This window comes from Corvus cornix, chromosome 1 (genome assembly GCF_000738735.6).
Source record: "Corvus cornix cornix isolate S_Up_H32 chromosome 1, ASM73873v5, whole genome shotgun sequence".
In the NCBI taxonomy this organism is placed as follows: Eukaryota; Metazoa; Chordata; class Aves; order Passeriformes; family Corvidae; genus Corvus; species Corvus cornix.
Window position 1 is genome coordinate 31,198,494 of NC_046332.1, and position 20,082 is coordinate 31,218,575.

Below are 20,082 nucleotides of genomic sequence, written 5' to 3' on the forward strand. Positions count from 1 at the left end.
ACTCTCAAGTCTGGAAAAAGCCCCAGCATTGGTCCTTTTGCCTGACTTGCTTTTAAACATAGATAGGCAGCTTTGAAATGACACCTCGAGAAAATTATTATCATTATCATCTCCAGAACAGGTCTCTCCTATTATTACTATTTTTTTCTCCTTCTTTGCCTTGCAGCACTGCTACAACCCACAGCAGGCTGGGGGGTTTTGGGTAGCACAATAGGGAGGGTTGCAAGATTGAAGGTGGCAGGTTTGCTGGAATAAAGACCTGGGCAGTACCTGGTTTCCAGGACACAGCTGAAGTAGTTCAAAGCAAGCATGTGTCAATGATTGCAAGGTCCAAACTGCCTCTTAGGAAGAAATCATGAGCAGCTCTGTTGGGGCATGCCTGCAGCTGATGCCCATCTGGTTTCTTTCGTCCCTCTGATTCCCCATGTGGGATAAATACACCAATTTCTCCAAGGCAACGGCTTCTGTGATCCTTGCATGACATTTCTTGCATATATGTCAATTAATAATAATAAATATGCTAGCAGTATTGCTGAAAGGATACACAGAGCAATAAAAAACAAACAACACTTAGGAAGGACAAGGAGAGTAAAAGACGGCAAAGGAAAGCAGTAGTGTGGAGTTAATGATCTGAGATCAAACTGGAGGAACTAATGGCCCCTTTTTCACAACCTAGTTAAGTGTATGAATATTGAAAACCTTCTTCAGAATCCTCCAGCAGTGAAACACACAGCAAGTCTAACAAGTGCAGAAAAAATTAGCAGCCACTTCCCCTAGGAAAACAGGGACATTGGTAGAAGCTGGTTCATAAATTGCCCACAAGGATTAGAAAAAACTTATTATTTTCAATATCCTGCTGCAGGATAAAAGAGGGTCCTGAGCAGGCATGAAACCCCTGTATCCCCAGAGGCCAAATTCTACTGAGGCTCAGCAGCATCTGTCCCATCCTCTTTTCCCCACGGCTCCCTCCCCAAGTGCCTGGGAACGGTGATGGTCAAAGACTCTGCAACACATATGCACCATGGAGCCAATTCAAGCCAGATGAGACCCCAAGCACGTATCAATCAGTTTTACTTCCAGCAGACAAGGCCTCCCCCACTGTTAAAAATAAACCCATAAAGGCTAATTCAGTGTGCCGCAACAAGTCGGATGAATCCATCCAAGCGGACTGGTACTGCCTGGTGTTTCATTCTCTCTATCCCTCAGTCCTGAAACTGGACGAGGCATATAGTTGAGGACCAGCTGCCACGTGCAGATTGTCACCCTGACCTTGCTCCAAAGCATCTGCACTTTCAGTCAGTCCTTTTTACAGCTGGTTCCTTTTATTTTTATGGTGTCTGTCATTAAACATTAAGCCTCATTAATGCAACAGGAAGATGAGGTTCACCTCAATTTTGTTTAATGCTGTGAACCAGCAAATCTTAGACTGCACGGGAGGAGGCGAGGTCTTTGGGAGTATCCTTGGGCCGATGCCGCCCAAATCATGTCCCAAGGAATCCCCGAGAGCAGGCAGAGTCTCCATTCGGGGAAGATATTAAGAAGCTCATTTTGCCTTAGAACAAGCATTCAAGGCAAGGTTGGATGGGGCTCTGAGCAACCTGGGGCAGTGGAAGGTGTCCCTGGCCACAGTAGGGAGTTGGAACTAGATGATGTTTAAGGTTCCTTCCGACCCAAACCATTCTGTGACTCTTTGACACCATGAAGCATTGCTCTGACATTGATACTCATCTGTTGATGACATTCCAGCACTGGAGGTAAGTGCGGTGATTTCTACACAGAGTGAAAAGACAGATATGACATGACATGACATAACATGAAGGCTGGTCTCTGGGAAAGCTGATGCAGAAACCAGATTCACCAGACAGAAACATGCCCCTGCTGCTTGGCTGGAAGCAATCAGAGTTGTGGGGTCTCTGGAGGCATCTCTGCTTTCCTGGGAAGGCCAATGTTTAAAAAATTAAAAAGCAGACACAGCAGTTCTGAGCTCCCCAGGACTTTCTGAGCTTTTTTGGATAGTCTTCACTATGCAAATAGGACTTCCTGAACTTTTTTGGGTATTTTTCACTACATAAATGATTTCTGGCTGCAAACCTTTATGGTTACAGACCCAAATTCTGATCCTCATGGCAAAGAACAAGATTTACCACACACGATTGCAACTCCAGGCTGTGTTTGTAAAGGACCACAAGACCACCAACTTCACTTGATCAAAGGATCATTCACAGGTCACAGCAATTAAAGATTTGGACCTGAAGCTTTGCTGAGGCGCAGGCTGAACTGATCCAAAAGAAATCAGCCTCATCTCTTCTCCTAGCATGTTGCAGCCATGTGGCATTTGCTAGATTTACTCTCCTGACAGCTGAGATTTGGTTCAGTTTAGTAAATATAAGCCTGATAGAGATGCGCAATCTGAACTCCATGTCCCTGTTATCCCCAGGCCAAGAAAATGACTTGGAGCACCTGCTGCTTGTGATGCAGCTGGAAGCTTCAACGAGCTCCCTTAGAGTCCACGCCACCATCAACCCTGTCCATGAGCCCCATCCATTCTGTGGATGCTCACAGGACTCACCTGCCCATTTAAAATATACTTTTTAGATTGAGACCCCCATGCAATGCCACGCAGACTGCAGCTTCTCACACTACCAAATGCTCCACCAGATGCTACAGAAGAGCTGAAAGTATTTGAAAACAGTAATTAAGCATTTCTGAAGTTTGGCGGTGGGATTTATGTCAGCCAGGAACTGAGAACTGGTCTCCAAAAGTTATCACTTCATTTATTTCAAATAGAACAAAGGAAATTATAGAGGACACATAGGTTATGGAGAGCAGCACACTATGGGCAGAGCTGGACCACAATCCCAATATTGCCCTGGCACTGATACTCATCTGTTGATGCTATCTGTCCAGCACTGGAGGGAAGTGTGGCGAATTTTATGCAAAATGGGAAGATGGAGCAACATGAAGTCTGGTTGAGCCATTTTCAGCTTAGAAGCAAACTCACACTTGCATGCAACAGGCAATAAACTCAATCTGCTAAGAAAAGCAAAGACAGGCTGTGTAAACTGAAAATGCCACCAGCAAACTCCAGCCCTGAGGCTCTTCTTGCTGGTCTTAAGCAAGTTTAAAAACAACGACTGAATTTTAAAACCTCATTTGCTTCGGTGCTCTAGGACCTGGCTTTTTATTATGAAATGGTAGAAAAGGACAGAAAAATATAAAAACATAATCAGCCTTCCTTTTTTGTTGAATAACAGCCCCCAAACCACTCAAAGTACTTGAAACTGATGAGCTAACTGTCCTGATTTCAGAGAGGACGGTGTGGGTGGCACCTCCCGGCACGGGAGGGGACGTTTGCATTGGCAGCCGAGGCAGAAAGCCTCCACACAACCTAGGGAAAAGGAAAAAATGAAAGAAAGAAATAAAGAAAAAAACCCACCCAGCAAATAAACAAAAGCATTCCTAATAAACTGGAAATGTCATACTACATCAGGGATCACAAGATCGAGCCCAGAAAGGTCCAAGTGGCAAGAACATGCTGTTAAAAACAGATGAGAAAAACAAGCCGGGAAAGGTTGAGACTGTGTTTCTAAACTTCTGTTCCCAACATGGCTTTTAGAGCTGGTGCTGGTGTGGCTGGGGAGACAGCGGGGTGAAATACCAGCTGTCTGCATCATCCCAAATCCCTGTGGAAACTATAAGCAGGAGGATGGAGGAAAGAGTTTTACACTAAAATTCCTAATCAACACTTTGGAAATGTAGATTTTTCCAGCTTCCTAAGCACAGGCTCATCACGTGTCGAGTCAGGTTAATAATACTGCTTTTAAAAATTTTATCCTTGGTTTTGTGGAGTCCTGCTTGGAATGGGATTTGCTCCTCGCAGCATGGCTGTGCCCAGGCAGAGGTTGAGGCTGGGTTTCTGGGATTCTCTGCAGCACGGGGATGGCCATGTCAGCCTTTCTGTGCTCATTCCTACTCATCTTAAGATGGACTTACAGAGGCAGCTCCACTCAGTGCCATAAAACCAGGTGCTCAGCAACCAAAAGAAAAGTCACATGCTGGGAAAAGTGGGTTCCTGTTGACAACCCCCTAAAGGTTGCACCATACATGAAAAGGAGAAAGGAAGACTAAAATAAAATGGACAGATGAGGGTACCAAAACATGCAGCCTGCAGAGAGCTGTGGAGAGGAAACCTCTGCGCCTGCCACCTCCATGCTCAGCCCATCATCCCAAAGGCGACTGGAGATGAAGCTCCTGATGACAAACTCCTAAGATATACCAGAGGGTACCACCTATTCCCTGAGACGTTCAGAGGCCTTTCAATATAACCAAATAACAAAAGTTTATTGTTCTAGAGGATTTTTTTAATTGTAACGCCTTCCCCCACTCCTGAGCACAGGAAGACAGAGCTGGAGCCAACACAGCTCTGCATGCACAGGGACCTGTTAGGGGTCCACAATTTTCAGAAGCATTCAAGCCAAGATCTGTTACTCAGAGAAAGAGGGTCTAGCCTGGAAGAACTCAAATACTTTTGAGCTCCAGCACCTGGAAGATCTCAAAAGTATTTGTAAATATTGGGGTTTGGCTCAAGTGCCTTTTTACGCAGGAAGAGTGTGGGGGAGAACACTTTCTTAAGCACAAACCAAATGCTATTCTGAAATTTAACAAGTTTGACTGATTTCCTCTATTATTTTGCATTCCTTTATGCTTTAGGCTCCAGAAGATGCCTAAATATCCAAGTGCATAGGCTGTCAGCACAGCTTTTCCAGCCCAGCAGGAAGTAGGAGATATCTTCAGGGAGAGCCTATTTTTGGAGAGCTATCCAATTCCTAACTAAGCCTCCAAACTTTCTGTTGTTATTATTTGGATTAAGACAGCAGAGTGGGAGAGCTGAGGCATTCCCACAGCAGATCACATCACGCACACTCCTTGCTCTCAGTGGTGGAAGAGGGGTTTTGTATGGATGCAGGACATGGCTGGAAACCCAGGGCTAAGGTCCTGGGGATTATTGAGGTCCTGAGCTGATATGTGGGTACCTGGATACTTGGATGCAGTTGTGTTTAAATTTCAAAAACCAGTCCTTAGTTCTGAACAACTTATCCTGTGTGAAGCCAAGATGGATGGAGAAGACTATTTTCCCTTTTACCCAAATACCTCCAAGTGAAAAACATGTATATGACAAAGAACTGCATTACAATAGCTTTGCACATTACCCAACATGCCTGCAAAATCAGCAGCCAAGAGCAGGACACCCCAGAGCCCCCCTGCTGAACAACTAGATTACACTCAATTAATTGCAACATCCAGTGTTGGGGTTTTTTTCCTATTTTATACGTTAAAAAACATTTATTAGCCACCCTCAGCTTACTCCATAAGATTAATAAGTCAAAACAGAAACACTGGGGAGTACGCAATAAAAAAATAAAATACTAAAACCCCCTTGGCTGAATTTAATTTCTATTAGTATCCTTAGTCATGATGGAAATGTATTTATAACCACAAACCTCCACTAAATTATCTTAACAGCCTCTAGCTGTTGCGCTGATGGCTGAAACAGCATAGTAAATTACTGTCTCACCGTACAAAATTATACACATCGCTATTACACCATGTTTCAGCCCCAGCCTCTCAAAAGCAGAGCAGATTTATTCTTATTACCCAGCTGAGCTCTCCCACCAGCACACACATGTGCCCTGCCACGTGTGTACTCCCCAAACAGAGTAAATCCACCGATTTTGGTACAAAAGCCCCGCCCAGTACACAACAACCACTCACCTTTTCCCCCTCCTTTCCCATGTCTGACTGACTTTCTGCCCATCAGGTTTTCCAGTCTGGTAGCTGGACTGAGTTTTTAAACAGGCTGAATTCACTCCTAACCTTATCCAATGAACTTCAAGGCAAGGCACGTGCAAGTGAACTTGGCTCAGGAAACTTGGAATTTCTCAGCACAAGACTGCAGGGACTGAGCATGCTGGGATGCAGCTTAGAAATGGGAAGACAAAGATGACACTGAAGGATGTTGGAGTCTGGTTCCCGGCTCTGTGATAAACTTGTTGCAAGCCCTGAAATATTCACTTAGTCCCTGTTCACTGTAATTTCCTATTTATAAAACAGGGCCAGTAAAGATTCAATAGCCTGGTAAGCAACCTGGCAGCACAAGGGTGGAAAGGTTGGAAACCCACTGAGTGTCCAACCCCTTGTGCCAACTCTTTGCTCTGTTGGGATGTGCAAAGCTGAAATAATTTGTGTTTACAACCCATCTCAGTGTCATAATGCCAAACCCTCCTGGAATATTCAGGGTAGGTGTATGAGTACTAGTGAGAATTCAAAGTGCAAGGACCAAAGCTTGGGGAAAGAAAACAAACCTAAGCCCAGGCCACACCACTGGGCTTTGGGGACAAAAAGGATAAACGTGGGAAAATGGAAGAAGAAGATATGATAGTATCCAGGAAAATATACATACCAGGAATGAAAATCTGAGTTACAACTTGAAGAGCCCCACAGCCACACTTCTGATTGTGCTTTGGTGTCTCGTTTTCCATCAAACCAGTATTTTGTTGGGGGTTTTTTCTTGTTTGGTTTGGGTTTTTTTTTTTTTGTTTTTAAATATATATAACAAGTCAAAAGTCTCCCACACTTTGAAGGAAAGAAATCCAAGGTTTTGACCAGGCCCTTCCACACTGACAAAGGAGGGTTGAACCACGCCTAAATTACAGCTGACTCAGCAGCAATGTGCACAGCAGAGGGGACCATGTAAACCCCAAACACGTCATTCTGGCTTCTCACCTTCCTCCACAACCTGAGCTACGGTTGGTTTGTGGGAGGCTCCAGGTACAAAGACATGCAAAGAACAGGCTTTAAAAAGCTCTTCTTAATTACAAATGCAAATCTTGAAGCTTGTCCTTCCCAAGTGGTATTCAACAACTCAATTCTATCTGAAATTCCAAGCGTGTTAGAGTAGCAGGTCCACACTTCACCCCAAGGAGCCTTAATGACAACATTTAACAGCACTGAGTTGGTCATGGCAGACTCTTCCAAGAAGCAGAATGGACAGAGAAAAATCACCAACACTGTCATCAAACACCCTACTTAACCAAGAACTCATAAAAAAGCCTCATGAACATCCTACACATTGCACAGGACAGGATTTGCTTTACGTCCCCTTTTCAGTCCCAGCCCAGAGCAATGCATGAGGCTCGAGACAAACACTTATTGTCAACTCCACTGTGAACATCTAACACACACTCCTGAGCTCAGAGTATTTTGTGAAGCACCATCCATGACACCAACCTGTAAGATGCTCTGCCTTCTGCTGCACATGAAGTGCCTTCAGTATTAAAAAACCCCAAACAAATAAACCTTGCAGGCAACCTTCTTCTCTACACATGATTCTGTCATGAATTCTTGCTCCTCAATGCACCTCCCTGTGACAGCACATGATACATCAGCCCGTCTGCATGCCAGCTGGCTGTACTGATTTGATGCTAAAAAGAGTGTATTTATTGATCGATTCCCAGTCGAAGCCTCAGCCAACATGTTTTGCAAGGGTTTGAGACAACGGCCTGATCCCTTCAGACCCTCTCTCCCTCGGGTTGACTTTGAAGGGAGTGTAAGGCAGCAGCTGAAAACGGCTTTGGGAGTGACTCTGTGGGTATGGTGCAGGATCTAGCTAGTCTTGGACCAATTCACACCCTGTTACAGGTGGAAACTCTGAAAAGGAAAGAGGAGAGAGCCCTATCTCTTGGAAAGACCCATCCTCAACTGTTTGACTGGTTTAAACCTCAAAATACCAATTTTGTTCCTTTCCAGTGTTTTCTTCATGGTATCAACTTCTAAATTTGCAGATATTCACATTATTCATATCTCATCTACTTTATAAGGTGCAAATTCAGAGCTGGTAGGAGGAGGCAGTTTCTCTCCCATCACACATCAACAGCAAAGGCAGAATCTTCTGAAGGATGAAGAAACAAAAAGATCTTACAAGCTTTAACATCTGTGACCTGCTCCCCTTCTGTGTTTGATGTCAAGGGGTTGGACACACCTGGTCACCTCTCCTGAGCAAAAATCTCGCCTCTCCAGGAGTGGGTTCCAAGATGGGATGGGACATCACTCTCTTTGGTGATGTGCCAAATGCTTTGGGCCACTTCCTGAAGAAGGACCCTGGGGTGCTCACATAAGAAGTCCCACAAGCCAAGCTGAAATGCTCTCCCCCCTCTGCATGGACAGCAGCCCTGAGGACTTTTATCAGGGCACTTTCTCATTCACTTTCCTTGGAAGGTGGCTGTCCTTCGCTGCTTCGGAGGCCTGTTGTGTAAAGCTTTCCCAGGCTCCTAATCACTCTCATCACCCTTCTCCAAAGACGCTGGTGTCAGGGGTCCACCCACACACACATTGCTGCAGGATAAAGTCCTGATTGCTGGCAGGAAAACTTCCTGCTCCCTGTCCTGCCTCGCTCCATGCACACAGAGGGCTCAGAGAAGGACCTGAACAGATAAGGCTCAGTTAAAACCTCAATTGCCAATTTTGAAGCCTTGAGCCGGGACTGGCCTACATCATTTCTCAGCATCTCTTGCTCAGGACAACTAAAAGGACCCCATACACTCCCTGTCACTCCCTACACCCCATATCTTCTGCATCTCTTTTTTCTCCTTTCATTTATATTATTTTTTTCCCTCCCTCAAAGGCTTTAAGGAGCCATGATCACAGAGCGCTCACTGTCTGCACGGCTGCCCTATGGATAACATAAGGCCATGCTGGAGGTAGCAGCAGGGCTCAGCCGCCAGCTCCGCGCCCCTCTCTCCTGCCACCCTGGCCCTGCGCCCTGACCCCCGAAACAATGAGCCCTTCTATTCCCCACAGCCCGCTGGAAACTCCAGCCTGACATTACATGTGGTGGACAGTGGGTGAGGCAGGCAGGGAAGGTGAGACAGGGGGAGAACACAAGCCTCAGGTCATCGATTCTTCTTATGTCAAAGCAAACGAGGTTTTCCTGGGAGATTCCTACCTGGAGGAAGCTATTTAGGAACAACACAGTGACCCAGAACCAAAGGAGCTGTGTGCAGTGTTGATGGCATGGAAGTATAGCGGCTGTTTTATGCTGTCAATCAGCCAGAAGGGGCATTTACAGAGGGGCATTTATGGAAGGAGCATGGAAAAGAAAAGGCTCTGGGGCGACCTCATTGTGGCCTTCAAGTACTTAAAGGGAGCTTATTAAAAAGAGGAAGAGCGAGTTTTTACACAGGCCAATAGTGATAGGAAAAGGAGGAAGAGTTTTAAACTAAAAGAGGAAAGATTTAGATTAGATGTTAGGAAGAAATTCTTTACTGTGAGGGTGGTGAGGCACTGGAACAAGTTGCTCAGAGAAGTTATGGATGCCCCATCCCTGGAAGTGTTCAAGGCCAGGTTGGATGAGGCTCTGAGCAACCTGGTCTAGCAGAAGGTGTCCCAGTCCATGGCACAGTGTCAGGACTAGGTGATCTTTCAGGTTGCTTCCAACCCAAACCACTGTGATTCAATGATTCTATGGTTTATTGTGTTTGCCCCTTCCCGTGCTGGATGGCTCTCAAACACAGCCCTGGCAGGCAAGCAGGGTGAGAAGGAAGGCGATCTGGAGTTGCTGACGTGGCCTCTATAGGAGTGGTAAGGGAGACTTTTAAATGGAGAGGCAACTACCGAAACCCTGAGCTGAATTGCATGGCCAACCTTCCTTTTTCCACAGGGCACTGTTTCAAGCCAAGAGCAGCCAGGGAGAAGTAAAACCACATATTTCCCCCTACAAAAAAAAAAAAAAAAAGCCAAAAGATCCTTAAACAACTGTGTGGATGAAGATCTGAAGAACAGATCGGTAGCAATGACTAATAACCCCATTTAAACATCGTTACTGACATTATTATGAGATTAAAAATTGCAAACGAACAAAAGCATCGCCCAGTTCAACAGCAGCACACTGTATGAAACCTACCATGTGCAACACAGCTCTTTGAAGCTAAAAGCTTAAAAGACACCTCAGTGTCACCAGTAGAGAGGAGAGAAATGAAGGCTTACTAGTCACTTTTGGAAACAAGACATAATCCCTGGTTGGATGTTATGTTAAGTGGCTAGAAGGTGGATTTAGCAAGTCAACTTGCAACCTTTGGCAGCCATATGAAAGTCATGGGCTTGTTCTGAAGGTCAGCAAGGAATCCAAATGGGCGAGGCAGCAGCTGGGATCATCAGCAAAACTTAATCACTGAAAATCTATGAAATTCAGGAGACTGCAAATCTTTGACTCCAAATGTTATTTCCATCTTACCATATGGATGCGGGACCTGGAACTCCACCAAAGAAATGTCTAAATGCCTTCCAAAGCAAATGCCTTTGGAAAATACCAGGTTTAAATGGAATAAGATGCATAACAAGTACTGAAATGCTATTAGGACAGTATCTTCGATCCAGAAAACATGATGGAAATAGTTTGGATGTGTCCAAAAGGCGTGGGGAAGCAAAAGAAAGAATAAATAATAATGTAAAAAAATCCAACCAGAAGATATTTCAGGCAATAGATTTTCATTTCTGTCAATAGATTATTATTTCTGTCAACAGAGAGAACAAACATACAGCATTTAAAAATTCAGAGCCAATGTGAAAAGGAGTCTGGAGTAGGCAGAGACAGAAAACAATCGGAACACTTAATACAGTAATGTCTAAGAGCTGTTCTCAACTGGTTCTGCCTCAAAACCAGATTTAAACTATAAATAAAAATGTCCCATTTCTGGCCCAAGAGTGAACTTCCTACCCTGAACACACATCATTTTAGGGCGAGAATATGCACATTTGGATAGAAAAGTTCATTTCTAGGTATTAGTGTAATGCAGACAACCAGACTGATGCAAGATTTCCCAGATCAGAACCTTCTCCAGGTAAACTGCACAAGAACTCAGAAAAAAATAGAAACCAAATATGAAAACACAAATCCAGAGATGAAATCAGCCTCCCCTTCCCCCCCCCCCCCCCCCCCCAGTTGTTGGATTTAGTCCAGATTCATTGGAGAAACAGGCACCACTGGCTATCTTACACAGCAAGAAACATATGCTTCCAGCACTCCGTTTTTCCTCCTGTCCTTTAAAGACACAGCTTGCAGGCTAAAGACAGCTAAGAGCAATTTTTTTGACCAAAGCTGCCTTTTACTTATTTACTACTATTTTTTAAAATTTTCTATGTAAACACAGCACGTATTTAAATTGCTGTATGACTAGATATGATTGATGACATATGTAAAATGGCACTGTGCAGGCTTGCACACTGACCTTAAGGAAATCCTCTTTGTGCATTTCAAGGTCATGGCAGGCACACCTTGGTGCAAGTGTGTTTGCCTGGCAGCATGAAAATGGTCTGGATCTCTTCTTAAGGTCTCAGGTCTGTTTTTGTTAATCCACACACTGAATATTTGCTTTTTCTGTCACTAATCACAAATAAGAAAGAAAAGTGATCATAGAATTACAGAAGATCCTGAGTTGAAAGGGACCCTCAGGGATTACTGAAATCCAACTCCTGGCCCTGCACAGGACATCCCAAGAGTCACACCACATGCCCGAGAACATTGTCCAAATGCTTCTTGAACTCTGCCAAGCTTGGTGCTGTGACCACTTCCCTGAGCAGTCTGTTCCAGTGCCCAGCCACCCTCTGGGTGAAGAACCTTTTCCTAATATCCAGCCTAAACCTCCCCTGACACAACTTCAGGCCATTCCCTTGGGTCCTGTCACTGGTCACCACAGAGAAGAGATCAGTGCCTGCCCCTCTGCTTCCATGGCAGTTGCAGACCACAATGAGGTCTCCCCTCAGTCTCCTCCAGGCTGAACAGACCAAGTACCCTCAGCCACTCCTCATAAGGTTTCCCTTCCAGAGCCTTTGCCATCCTCGTGGCTCTCCTCTGGACACTCTCTAATGGCTTTGTATCTTTTGTATATTATGGTGCCCAAAGCTGCCCCCGGCACTCGAGGTGAGGCTGCCCCAGTGCAGAGCAGAGTGGCACAATTCCCTCCCTTGCCCAGCTGGTGATGCTGTGCCTGATGCACTCCAGGACACAGGTGGCCCTCCTGGCTGCCAGGGCACTGCTGACTCATGTTCAACCTTCCGTCCACCAGCTCCCCCAGGTCCCTTTCTGTGTCACTGCTCTCCAGAATCTCATTCCCCAGTCTGTCTGTACATCCAGGGCTGCCTCATCACAGGTGCAGGATCTGGTACTTTCCTTTGTTAAACTTCATATGGTCAGTGATTGCCCAGACTTCTAATTTGTCCAGATCTCTCTGTAGGGCCTCTCTGCCTTGGAGGGAGCCAACAGCTCATCCCAACTTATTATCATCAACAAACTTACTTAGTATCACTTTGAGTCCTGCAATCAAGTAATTTTTTAAGATGTTGAAAAGCACTGGCCCTAAGACTGAGAACCCCACTAATGATCAATCACCAACCATGCTCTACACTGGCTCCATCTATACAGCCTCCCACGTTCACTGCCAATTTGCTGTGGTTTAACCCATGATAACCACATGATAACCACAAAGCTGGTTTCACTTGGCAGCAAGGTGGAGAAGCTGCACAAAACGGCAGCAAAGTGTCTTTCAGCTCTACTGCTGCTCTCTGGGTGCCCTGAAGTAAATCAAAGCCTCTCTTATTTTTCCCACCTCTTGAGATACATTTTATCATCACTGTAAGGTGCTGGAAGATCCACCTAACCATTATGACACGAAAGTGAGACTTTAAAGACTTTAAAGGAGTACTGAGAGGAAGGGCCATTTATATTAAAAGCAGTTATTTCCAAACCTTTTGGATCAACTAATCTCAGAGAGACCCCTGATGACCTTGGCAACCCTCATCATCCAAATCCCTGACAGAAATATTATGTACTTCTCTGGACCAGCTGCAATTGTTTCCATAGCTTCACACATCCTCAGCAGCTTGCGAGCAGCTCAGAAGCCCCTGGCTCAGGTAGCAACCATAAAGCCAAGTTGAGTTTCCAGCTGTGGGAATGACCCTGAACACATGCAGCCAAATCACTGACTTGCTCCGTGCCTTGGTTTCCCCATCAGACCAGACCTTTCAGGGCAGATGTGGTCTCCCCAAACACTCAGCGCATTGAGCCCCAGTTGCCTCAGCTGCTACTGTAATACAGATAAATAATTTTTGTTCTGCCTTTAAGTCACTGCTATAAATTATGTGCTTCGGTCTGGTGAACACTATTGCATCATATCTTTCATCTGATACTGGCTAAAAGAAAAAGGAAAAAAAAATGGTTTCAATATCACTTCTGCTCTCTTTCAAAGAGAAAAACCCAGCTTCTTCACACGCTTTCCCTAAGTATTGTTTGTCTTTCTTAAGTTCGACCTGTGCTTTGCCACCATCAATCTTTCACATCCACTGTGGACTGCCAGGACTATTGGCCAGCTCTGAAATTATGACAGATAGCTGAGGATTCACTCAAGCTATCCTAGCATAGCCAAAGCACCAGGAAAATACACCAGTTGCACCCTCCACACAACACACGGACTCCTTAACCTCTGTGGGCATGTCCACCTCAATTGATGCAATGCCTCGGAACACACATGGGGCAGTCCTGACCAAACCAGTTTGGGTTTCAGCAGCTGACAAGCTGCCCCAGCATGTGTGTTGGCAGCAAACAAAACAAAGACTGTCCACCTTCACAGCGAGCTGGGCTACAACAGTTCTATTGCTCCTGAGACTGGTGGCACTACGTCACAGAGGTGTAAGAAATGTTGGGATGGAGGCAGCTCAGGAAGGCTCCAGTCCAGCCTTGCATTTGAGGTGCAATTACTAGATCAGGTCAGTTGGAATTTCGTCTAGCCAAGCCTTGAAAATGTCTAAAGACTGAGAGCCTGCAGCCTCCATGGGAACCGGTTCCTCTACGCCATGACCCTCTTACTGGAGGGGCTTTCCTAAGACCCAACCTGATCCTCCAAAGCTGGGTTGTGGTTGTTGTGCCTTATTTTGTCACGTTCTACAATCAAGAAGAGTTTGACTCCATCGCTCCCACAACCGTCCTCCAAGTATCTGCATGTTCCTAGATCACAATTATCATGATGACAATACATCACCACCTGACTGTTTCCAGAAAATGCTACAGTGGGCAAAGAAATGCAGCCCCACACTCAAACAAAATGACCCCAAAAGAAGGTTGTAGGGAAGAGGTCATGTTTTGACACATCAGCAATGATGCAGCAGAGAAACAAGTTAGAGAGCGGGACCTTTGTGCAGCATTGTGCAAGAGAGCTGGTATAGCAGGAGTGCTGGCAGGCACTGCCTTTGCAAGCAAAATGCACCCCCTGACCTGCAAAACCTTCTCTGGTGGAGCAAGTGTTCATCCCTCCTCTGAATCATGGGGCAGAAGATAACAGCTAAAATACATTATGGTCTTTTGGAATCAAGCTGGGAGATTACATGGGAGGAGCAGGGTACAGCAAGGCGGTCTGACAGATGGAATAAGTGCAAAGTCATGGAGTTCAGTGCTGCCAAAACTTTCTACAAAAAACTTGTCAGAGGACACTTCCCTGAGTCCCATCAGGAGATCCAGGTGACATAATTGGTGCCCTTAAGCCTCTTAACTATCCCTCCCTGCATCCAGCCTCAAAATCCGTAAGTTAACCTAAACCAGCACTGGAAGGAACTTCTGGAGAATTTGTCAAATTTATTCCACTGCCTCAAAACAGATTCAGCTCTCTGAAGTGGAGTTAGGCCAACCTGCACTTCAGAACTGCCACGATGGAGACTTCAAGCCCATCCCAAACCATCTGTTCCACTGCTCCACTCCTCCAGCAATCAGAGGTTAGGAAGTTTTTCCTACACTTGTTTCCCTTGCTGCAGTTCAAGCTCAGCACTTCTTGGCCTCCAACCACTGCCCATGGAGAACAGCTTACTCCTTTCCCCTTCACAGCTACCTTTGACATAGTTGAGGACTGTTATTTCTGCTCTCAGCCCTCTCATCCTTAAACAACCCCATTTCCTTCAGTCTTTCTGTTTTCTATACTTTTGCTCATTTTTTGGTGCTTTTCTCTGGTGTGTCTGCAACTATTTCCTATCTTTGGTAGAGGGTAGAGCATCCTGAATGAGGCATGGCACAGCTGAGCATGGGAGTGACCGATTAAAACTCCTTAGAGAAAAGAAGAAAAAAAAGGAGATAATTTTGCACAATACCCATCTTTTGTACTTTGCTGCAGAATAAAAGGATGTTCTTTCTTCTCCCTCGTATAAAATTTCATCCCAATCAGCACTGTGCCAAACTCCACCTGGCATCTCCACCATTTGACAGCCTATGATATCGCTGCACAAATGGTCCTACTTCAGTCCACATCCCACATTCTCATTTAAGGAAGACATCCTTACAATGCATTTTGAAGTGGGATATGAAGCATCTACTTCAGGCACCAAAAGAAGCCCTTCATCAAGGAGTTGCCCCTAGGAATAAGGCTGCTATCAGTAAATCAGCCCTTTAACCTCTTCTTGCTTGTCCCATCGGAGAGGAGTAGCTCTTCCAATGACCTTGATTAAACTGCTTTTGCTTGATGTAGGAACGACCATTGATGCACAAAGCCAAACCCAGATAAACCAGCTGGGAGAAAAAATAAAAACCCCAAAGCACTAAAGGACTGTAAAACCAGTACACGATGAGAAGCTTTTGTTTTAGTCAGAACTGCAGACATACATCTCAGCCAGACAGAAAATACTCTGACTTCATGGTACATAAATGAGCAGGCAGAGCGCACTGATCTAACGATAGGGAGCTGAGCTGCTCTACAACAGCACTTATTTTTCACAGTGCTTCCCTGCCAGACAGTCCACCCCCGAGCCCATCGTGCCAGGCAGTGGACAGACACAAAACACTGCTCTAAACCCACATCTAACACAGGAGACAACAGACAGGCACGTCCAGCGGGAGAGGACCAGGAGACAGTGAGTCAGTACAGCACCGCACAACATGCGCTGGTCTCGGCTCATTGGTCACACAACTAAAGCCCAGGGTTTTGTTTAGGGACTGGGGTTTTTTTAAAAATTATTTTCATGTGTGTTTTAAGGAGGAGCCAGGAGGAGAATTAAAAGATGGTTCTGTGCTTTGTGGCTGCATACAAGGAGACCCTTTCATGCATGAAAGTCAGAAAGGCAAAAGGGACAGGCTTTTTTGTAGGGTCTGTAGCAACAGGACATGGGACAATGGTTTTAAACTGAAAGAGGGTACATTTAGACCAGATATGAGGAAGAAAATTTTTTAAAATGGGGGTGTTGAAACACTGGCACAGGTTGCCCATAGAGGTGGTGGATGCTCCATCCCTGGAAACATACAAGGCCAGGCTGAATGGGGCTCTGAGGAACCTGGTCTAGTTGAAGATGCCCCTGCTCATTGCCAGGGGGTTGGGCTAGATGAGTTTAAATGTCTCTTCCAACCCAAACCATTCTTTGAAGGTACAAAAAGTGTTTGTCTGAAAAAAAGCAGTTAAGCAAGAGGACGAGAGAGCTTGGTGTCCCAAGCAGAACAGAGGTGAAAAGAGTTATTTTGGTGCGTCAATTACTTGGGACCTTCAATTATTTGCCTAGCTTTTATTATCAATATTACAGTAGCATTTACAGCCAAACTGCCCAGAGTCTACATGAACCCCTATTTGCAGTTATGAGCCTGAAAAAAGGCACACTTTGTCTCAACCTTAAGTAGTCATTGTTTGATCATTTAAATGTCCCACAACAGAAGAGAAACTCACAACACTGATATATCCCAGAGCATTGTACAAATAGGTCCCACAATCTCACATAAACACAATCCCCTGAAGTGAAACAAAGCAGGTATTTCTGTAAATGCAGATTAATGCTGCACAGATCAGGTGTGGAGAAGAGTTCCCTTTCCCAACCTCCCTGGGTGAAAGTTAGAGAGAAAATTTAGAGCTTTCCTCTCTTGCCATAGATCTCCTTGAAAAATAAAAGCAAAACAAACCCAGGCTTATAAAAGCACAGCACTTCAAGGACAGCGTTAGCAACACACCCATGTGCAGACACATACATTTGAAACGCACTAGTCAAAGAAAAAATAAATCTATCATCTACCCTGTGTCAATACAGCCAGAGCAGGAACTTCAAACCCCATTAGCAGCATCCTGCAGCCTGAGATTTCTCCTTTGAGGTCTCAAAGCAGAATATAAACCAAAGCTAGAAGGAAAGCAGCAAAGCCAGCGATTCAGCACCTTCTCTTTGAGGCCGTACAAAAGCCGGCGTAAACCACCTTTTGTGCACGAAAACCAAAGTCCAACCATGTGGGTTTGTTGTAGATGAAGGCAGGTTTTACGGGAGGAAAGACATCACCCTCAGGCTCTGTACCAGCAAGCTGCTCTGAACTACTCTCGAGGAGAACTTGAACAACACACCAATGCCCTGAATGCACACCACAGCGATATAAATACAGTATCAATAATAATGCATTAAAAAGCAAAGGGACGGGGCACCACCAAGCGAGACACAGTCCAAGCTAAAGGCCAACGCTTTCAAATCCAGCCACTGATGCAGGAAGCTGGTGCAACTCGTGTGACTGGAAGGGAAGTCCCACTGACCACAGCGCTGGGACCGCTCCAGCACAGAGATCCCCTCGAGTGACATCTGCCAAGCATCGCTTCCTGCCCCGCGGAGGCTGCGTGGGCTGGCCGGGCACATCTCAGCATGGCCGCATTTCCTCTTGGGGGAATGAGGATGTTTTGAAAACATAGGTGGCTTGCAGAGCACTTTGGGATGTATGTGGATGAAAAGCACTCTTATGCACATTGATAATTAGCACTAACTGCTGGCGTGTCACACCCTCCACGTAGAGCATTTAGCAGATTTATTCAGCTCTTGCTGGAATGCCAGAGCACAAGCTGGATATTCAGACAGTGATGTGAGAACCCTTTCATGGGGCAGATGCTGGGGAGCTAATGATGTTTGATGAGTTAAGGCCATTGGTGACTCAGGATCAGCAATTAGTTGATTTCTGCGGGAGGAAGGTGCTTTGCTCCATTAAGCTAAAAGCATCCTCCACAGTTCAGCATGCACAAAGTCATTCTGTCCACCTCCCACAAAGCCCACCTACATTCATTAGGGGGTTGATATTTCCCACATAAATACTCAGGTTTACCTTACTGGATTCCCTAGTAGTTCCATCCCACAGCCCTGTGCCAACCTGATATTCCCTCAAAGAGCATGAGGCACACAAGGAAAGGATTGCCAAGAGCAACTGGACACACAGTCTAATGCAAAGGGATGTGGTACCACTGATGTCTATGGGGCTGAACCCATTTTGGGCAAGGCTAATAACACTCTATCACAAATCAGACACACCCCCAGTCCTGCTCTAGCCTGCAATACGAGACTACAGACATCCATCTCCCCCTGAAGGGTAGGCAGTGATGCTTCCATCAATCAATAACAGGCACTGGGGAGACACCAGCTGCACTTGTTCTGCCTGCCATTGCCGAAATGCACGCAGGCAAAAGAAACAGGACCAAAGGAAGATCTGGCTGGTGTTCCCCCAGGAAGGGAGAGCATCCAGCTCCCTCCCAGAGGCTGCATTCCAGTCAACTGAAGGCTGGCTGAGGCTGGTCATTGGTGTCAGGGAGTGGGACCCCTGACATCCTGGGAAGCGATGTGCCGAGTCATAGGATGGCAGCGCGTTTCTGAGCGCTAATGCTCGTGGCACATGGCAGGACTGTCAGGCGGAGGACGCAAAGAACAGTTATTTCTTTCAATGAGTGGGGAATGTGACAGAGCTGGCATTTGGACCCTGTTTTTACAACTTCTTTGAAGTGTTTGATCTCAGCCGCTAACGATACAAAGGCTATCGAAGCGCTACTGGTGCTATCTTCAAAGGGTTCGGACGTTCAATGATTAATAGGAACCGTGCACGGGATGGGGGACAGGGACTGTTATGGGAATGCTGGGGGGATCCAAGATGTGTTAGGTACCTTTACTCTTTGACACCAAGGTATTCCCAGCCTCCCCTAAAACAGACGACTTCAAAGGCGGGGGTGTCGCAGGTCCCGGGTGAGGCCGGCCACCGCAGGGCGCAGCCAGAACGGCCCCAGCGCCGAGTGTCCGCTCCAGCCGCGGCCGTCACCGCCCACCCCAGCACCCCGGGGCAGGGGACAAGCCGGGGGGCTCGCAGAGGCTCCCACCCGCCTTTCCCTGGGGCGGGGAGCCACGAGCGCTCGTTCCCCGCCCGGGCAAGGGGCACCCCCGCCCTGCCGAGCCTCCGCGCCGCCGGGAGAGGCGGCGGCAGGTGCACCCGGGCTGGCGGCGGGGGAGCGGGGATGGAGGCGCGGGGGATCGATCCCGGCTTTCCCGGGGCCGCGGTAAGGATGAGATGGGGTGGGCTGAGACTTACGTATCTCCGTAACTTCTTCTCCGGCGGTGACTTTCGGAGCCAGCCCGAGCACACCACCTCCCCGCCGCTCATCGCGGCAGCCGGGCGCCGCCGGGCGCTGCCTCCCGGCGCTCAGCGCCGGCCGCGCCGGCCCATGGAGGGCGGGCGGGGGTGGGTGGGTGAGCGGATGGATGGATGGATGGATGGGTGGAGGGAGGGAGGGAGGGAGGGAGGGAAATAGGGAGGGAGGGATGGAAGGATGGATGGGGGGGCGGCGAGCGCCTCCCCCCGCCGCCGCGGCCGCTGGGCTGCGAGCGGGGAAGCAGGAAACTGGCTCCTTCCCGCTCACCACGCCTCCGCCCGCCCGGCGCCCCGCCAGCCGTGTTAAAGACACAAACCCCGCGGGGAGAGGGGCTCCCTGGCCCCACGCCGCCCCCGAGGGGCTGCCGCTCGTCCCTGTCCCCCCCGCACTCATACAGTGCCCATAGAGAAACTTTATCCATACTGCAGCAGGTGATCTCTAACAGCGCAACGTTTCCTTAATTAAAAAGTGCAGCTCCCCCCAAACCTCTCCCCTGTAAGGTTTCATTATCCCAGGACCCTTCCCCTCTCTTGATGGAAAAGGCCTTCTCACCTCGGAAAGGAGAGGCTGGCTTTAGCCCCACTGTGCTCAGGGGCTTGTGCCTGAGATGAAGGTGCCATAGGAAAACAAAGAGGTTGAG

At 46.9% G+C, this 20,082-nt stretch overlaps 1 protein-coding gene across 3 annotated transcripts in view; it reads right to left on the minus strand.

The window, feature by feature from the left end:
- The window catches only part of GAB2 (GRB2 associated binding protein 2), a 93,503-nt gene extending 73,983 nt beyond the window's left edge, over positions 1-19,520 (minus strand). For 2 of the 3 annotated variants that reach the window (XM_039562013.1, XM_039562002.1), the window contains exon 1: positions 19,382-19,519. In XM_039562013.1, the coding sequence (XP_039417947.1) occupies positions 19,382-19,453 (72 nt within the window). In that variant the 5' untranslated portion in view covers positions 19,454-19,519. Of the gene's footprint in view, positions 1-19,381 lie in introns of all 3 variants that reach the window. The other variant, XM_039562009.1, reaches the window with a different exon arrangement.
- Between the last annotated feature and the right edge of the window lie 562 nt (positions 19,521-20,082).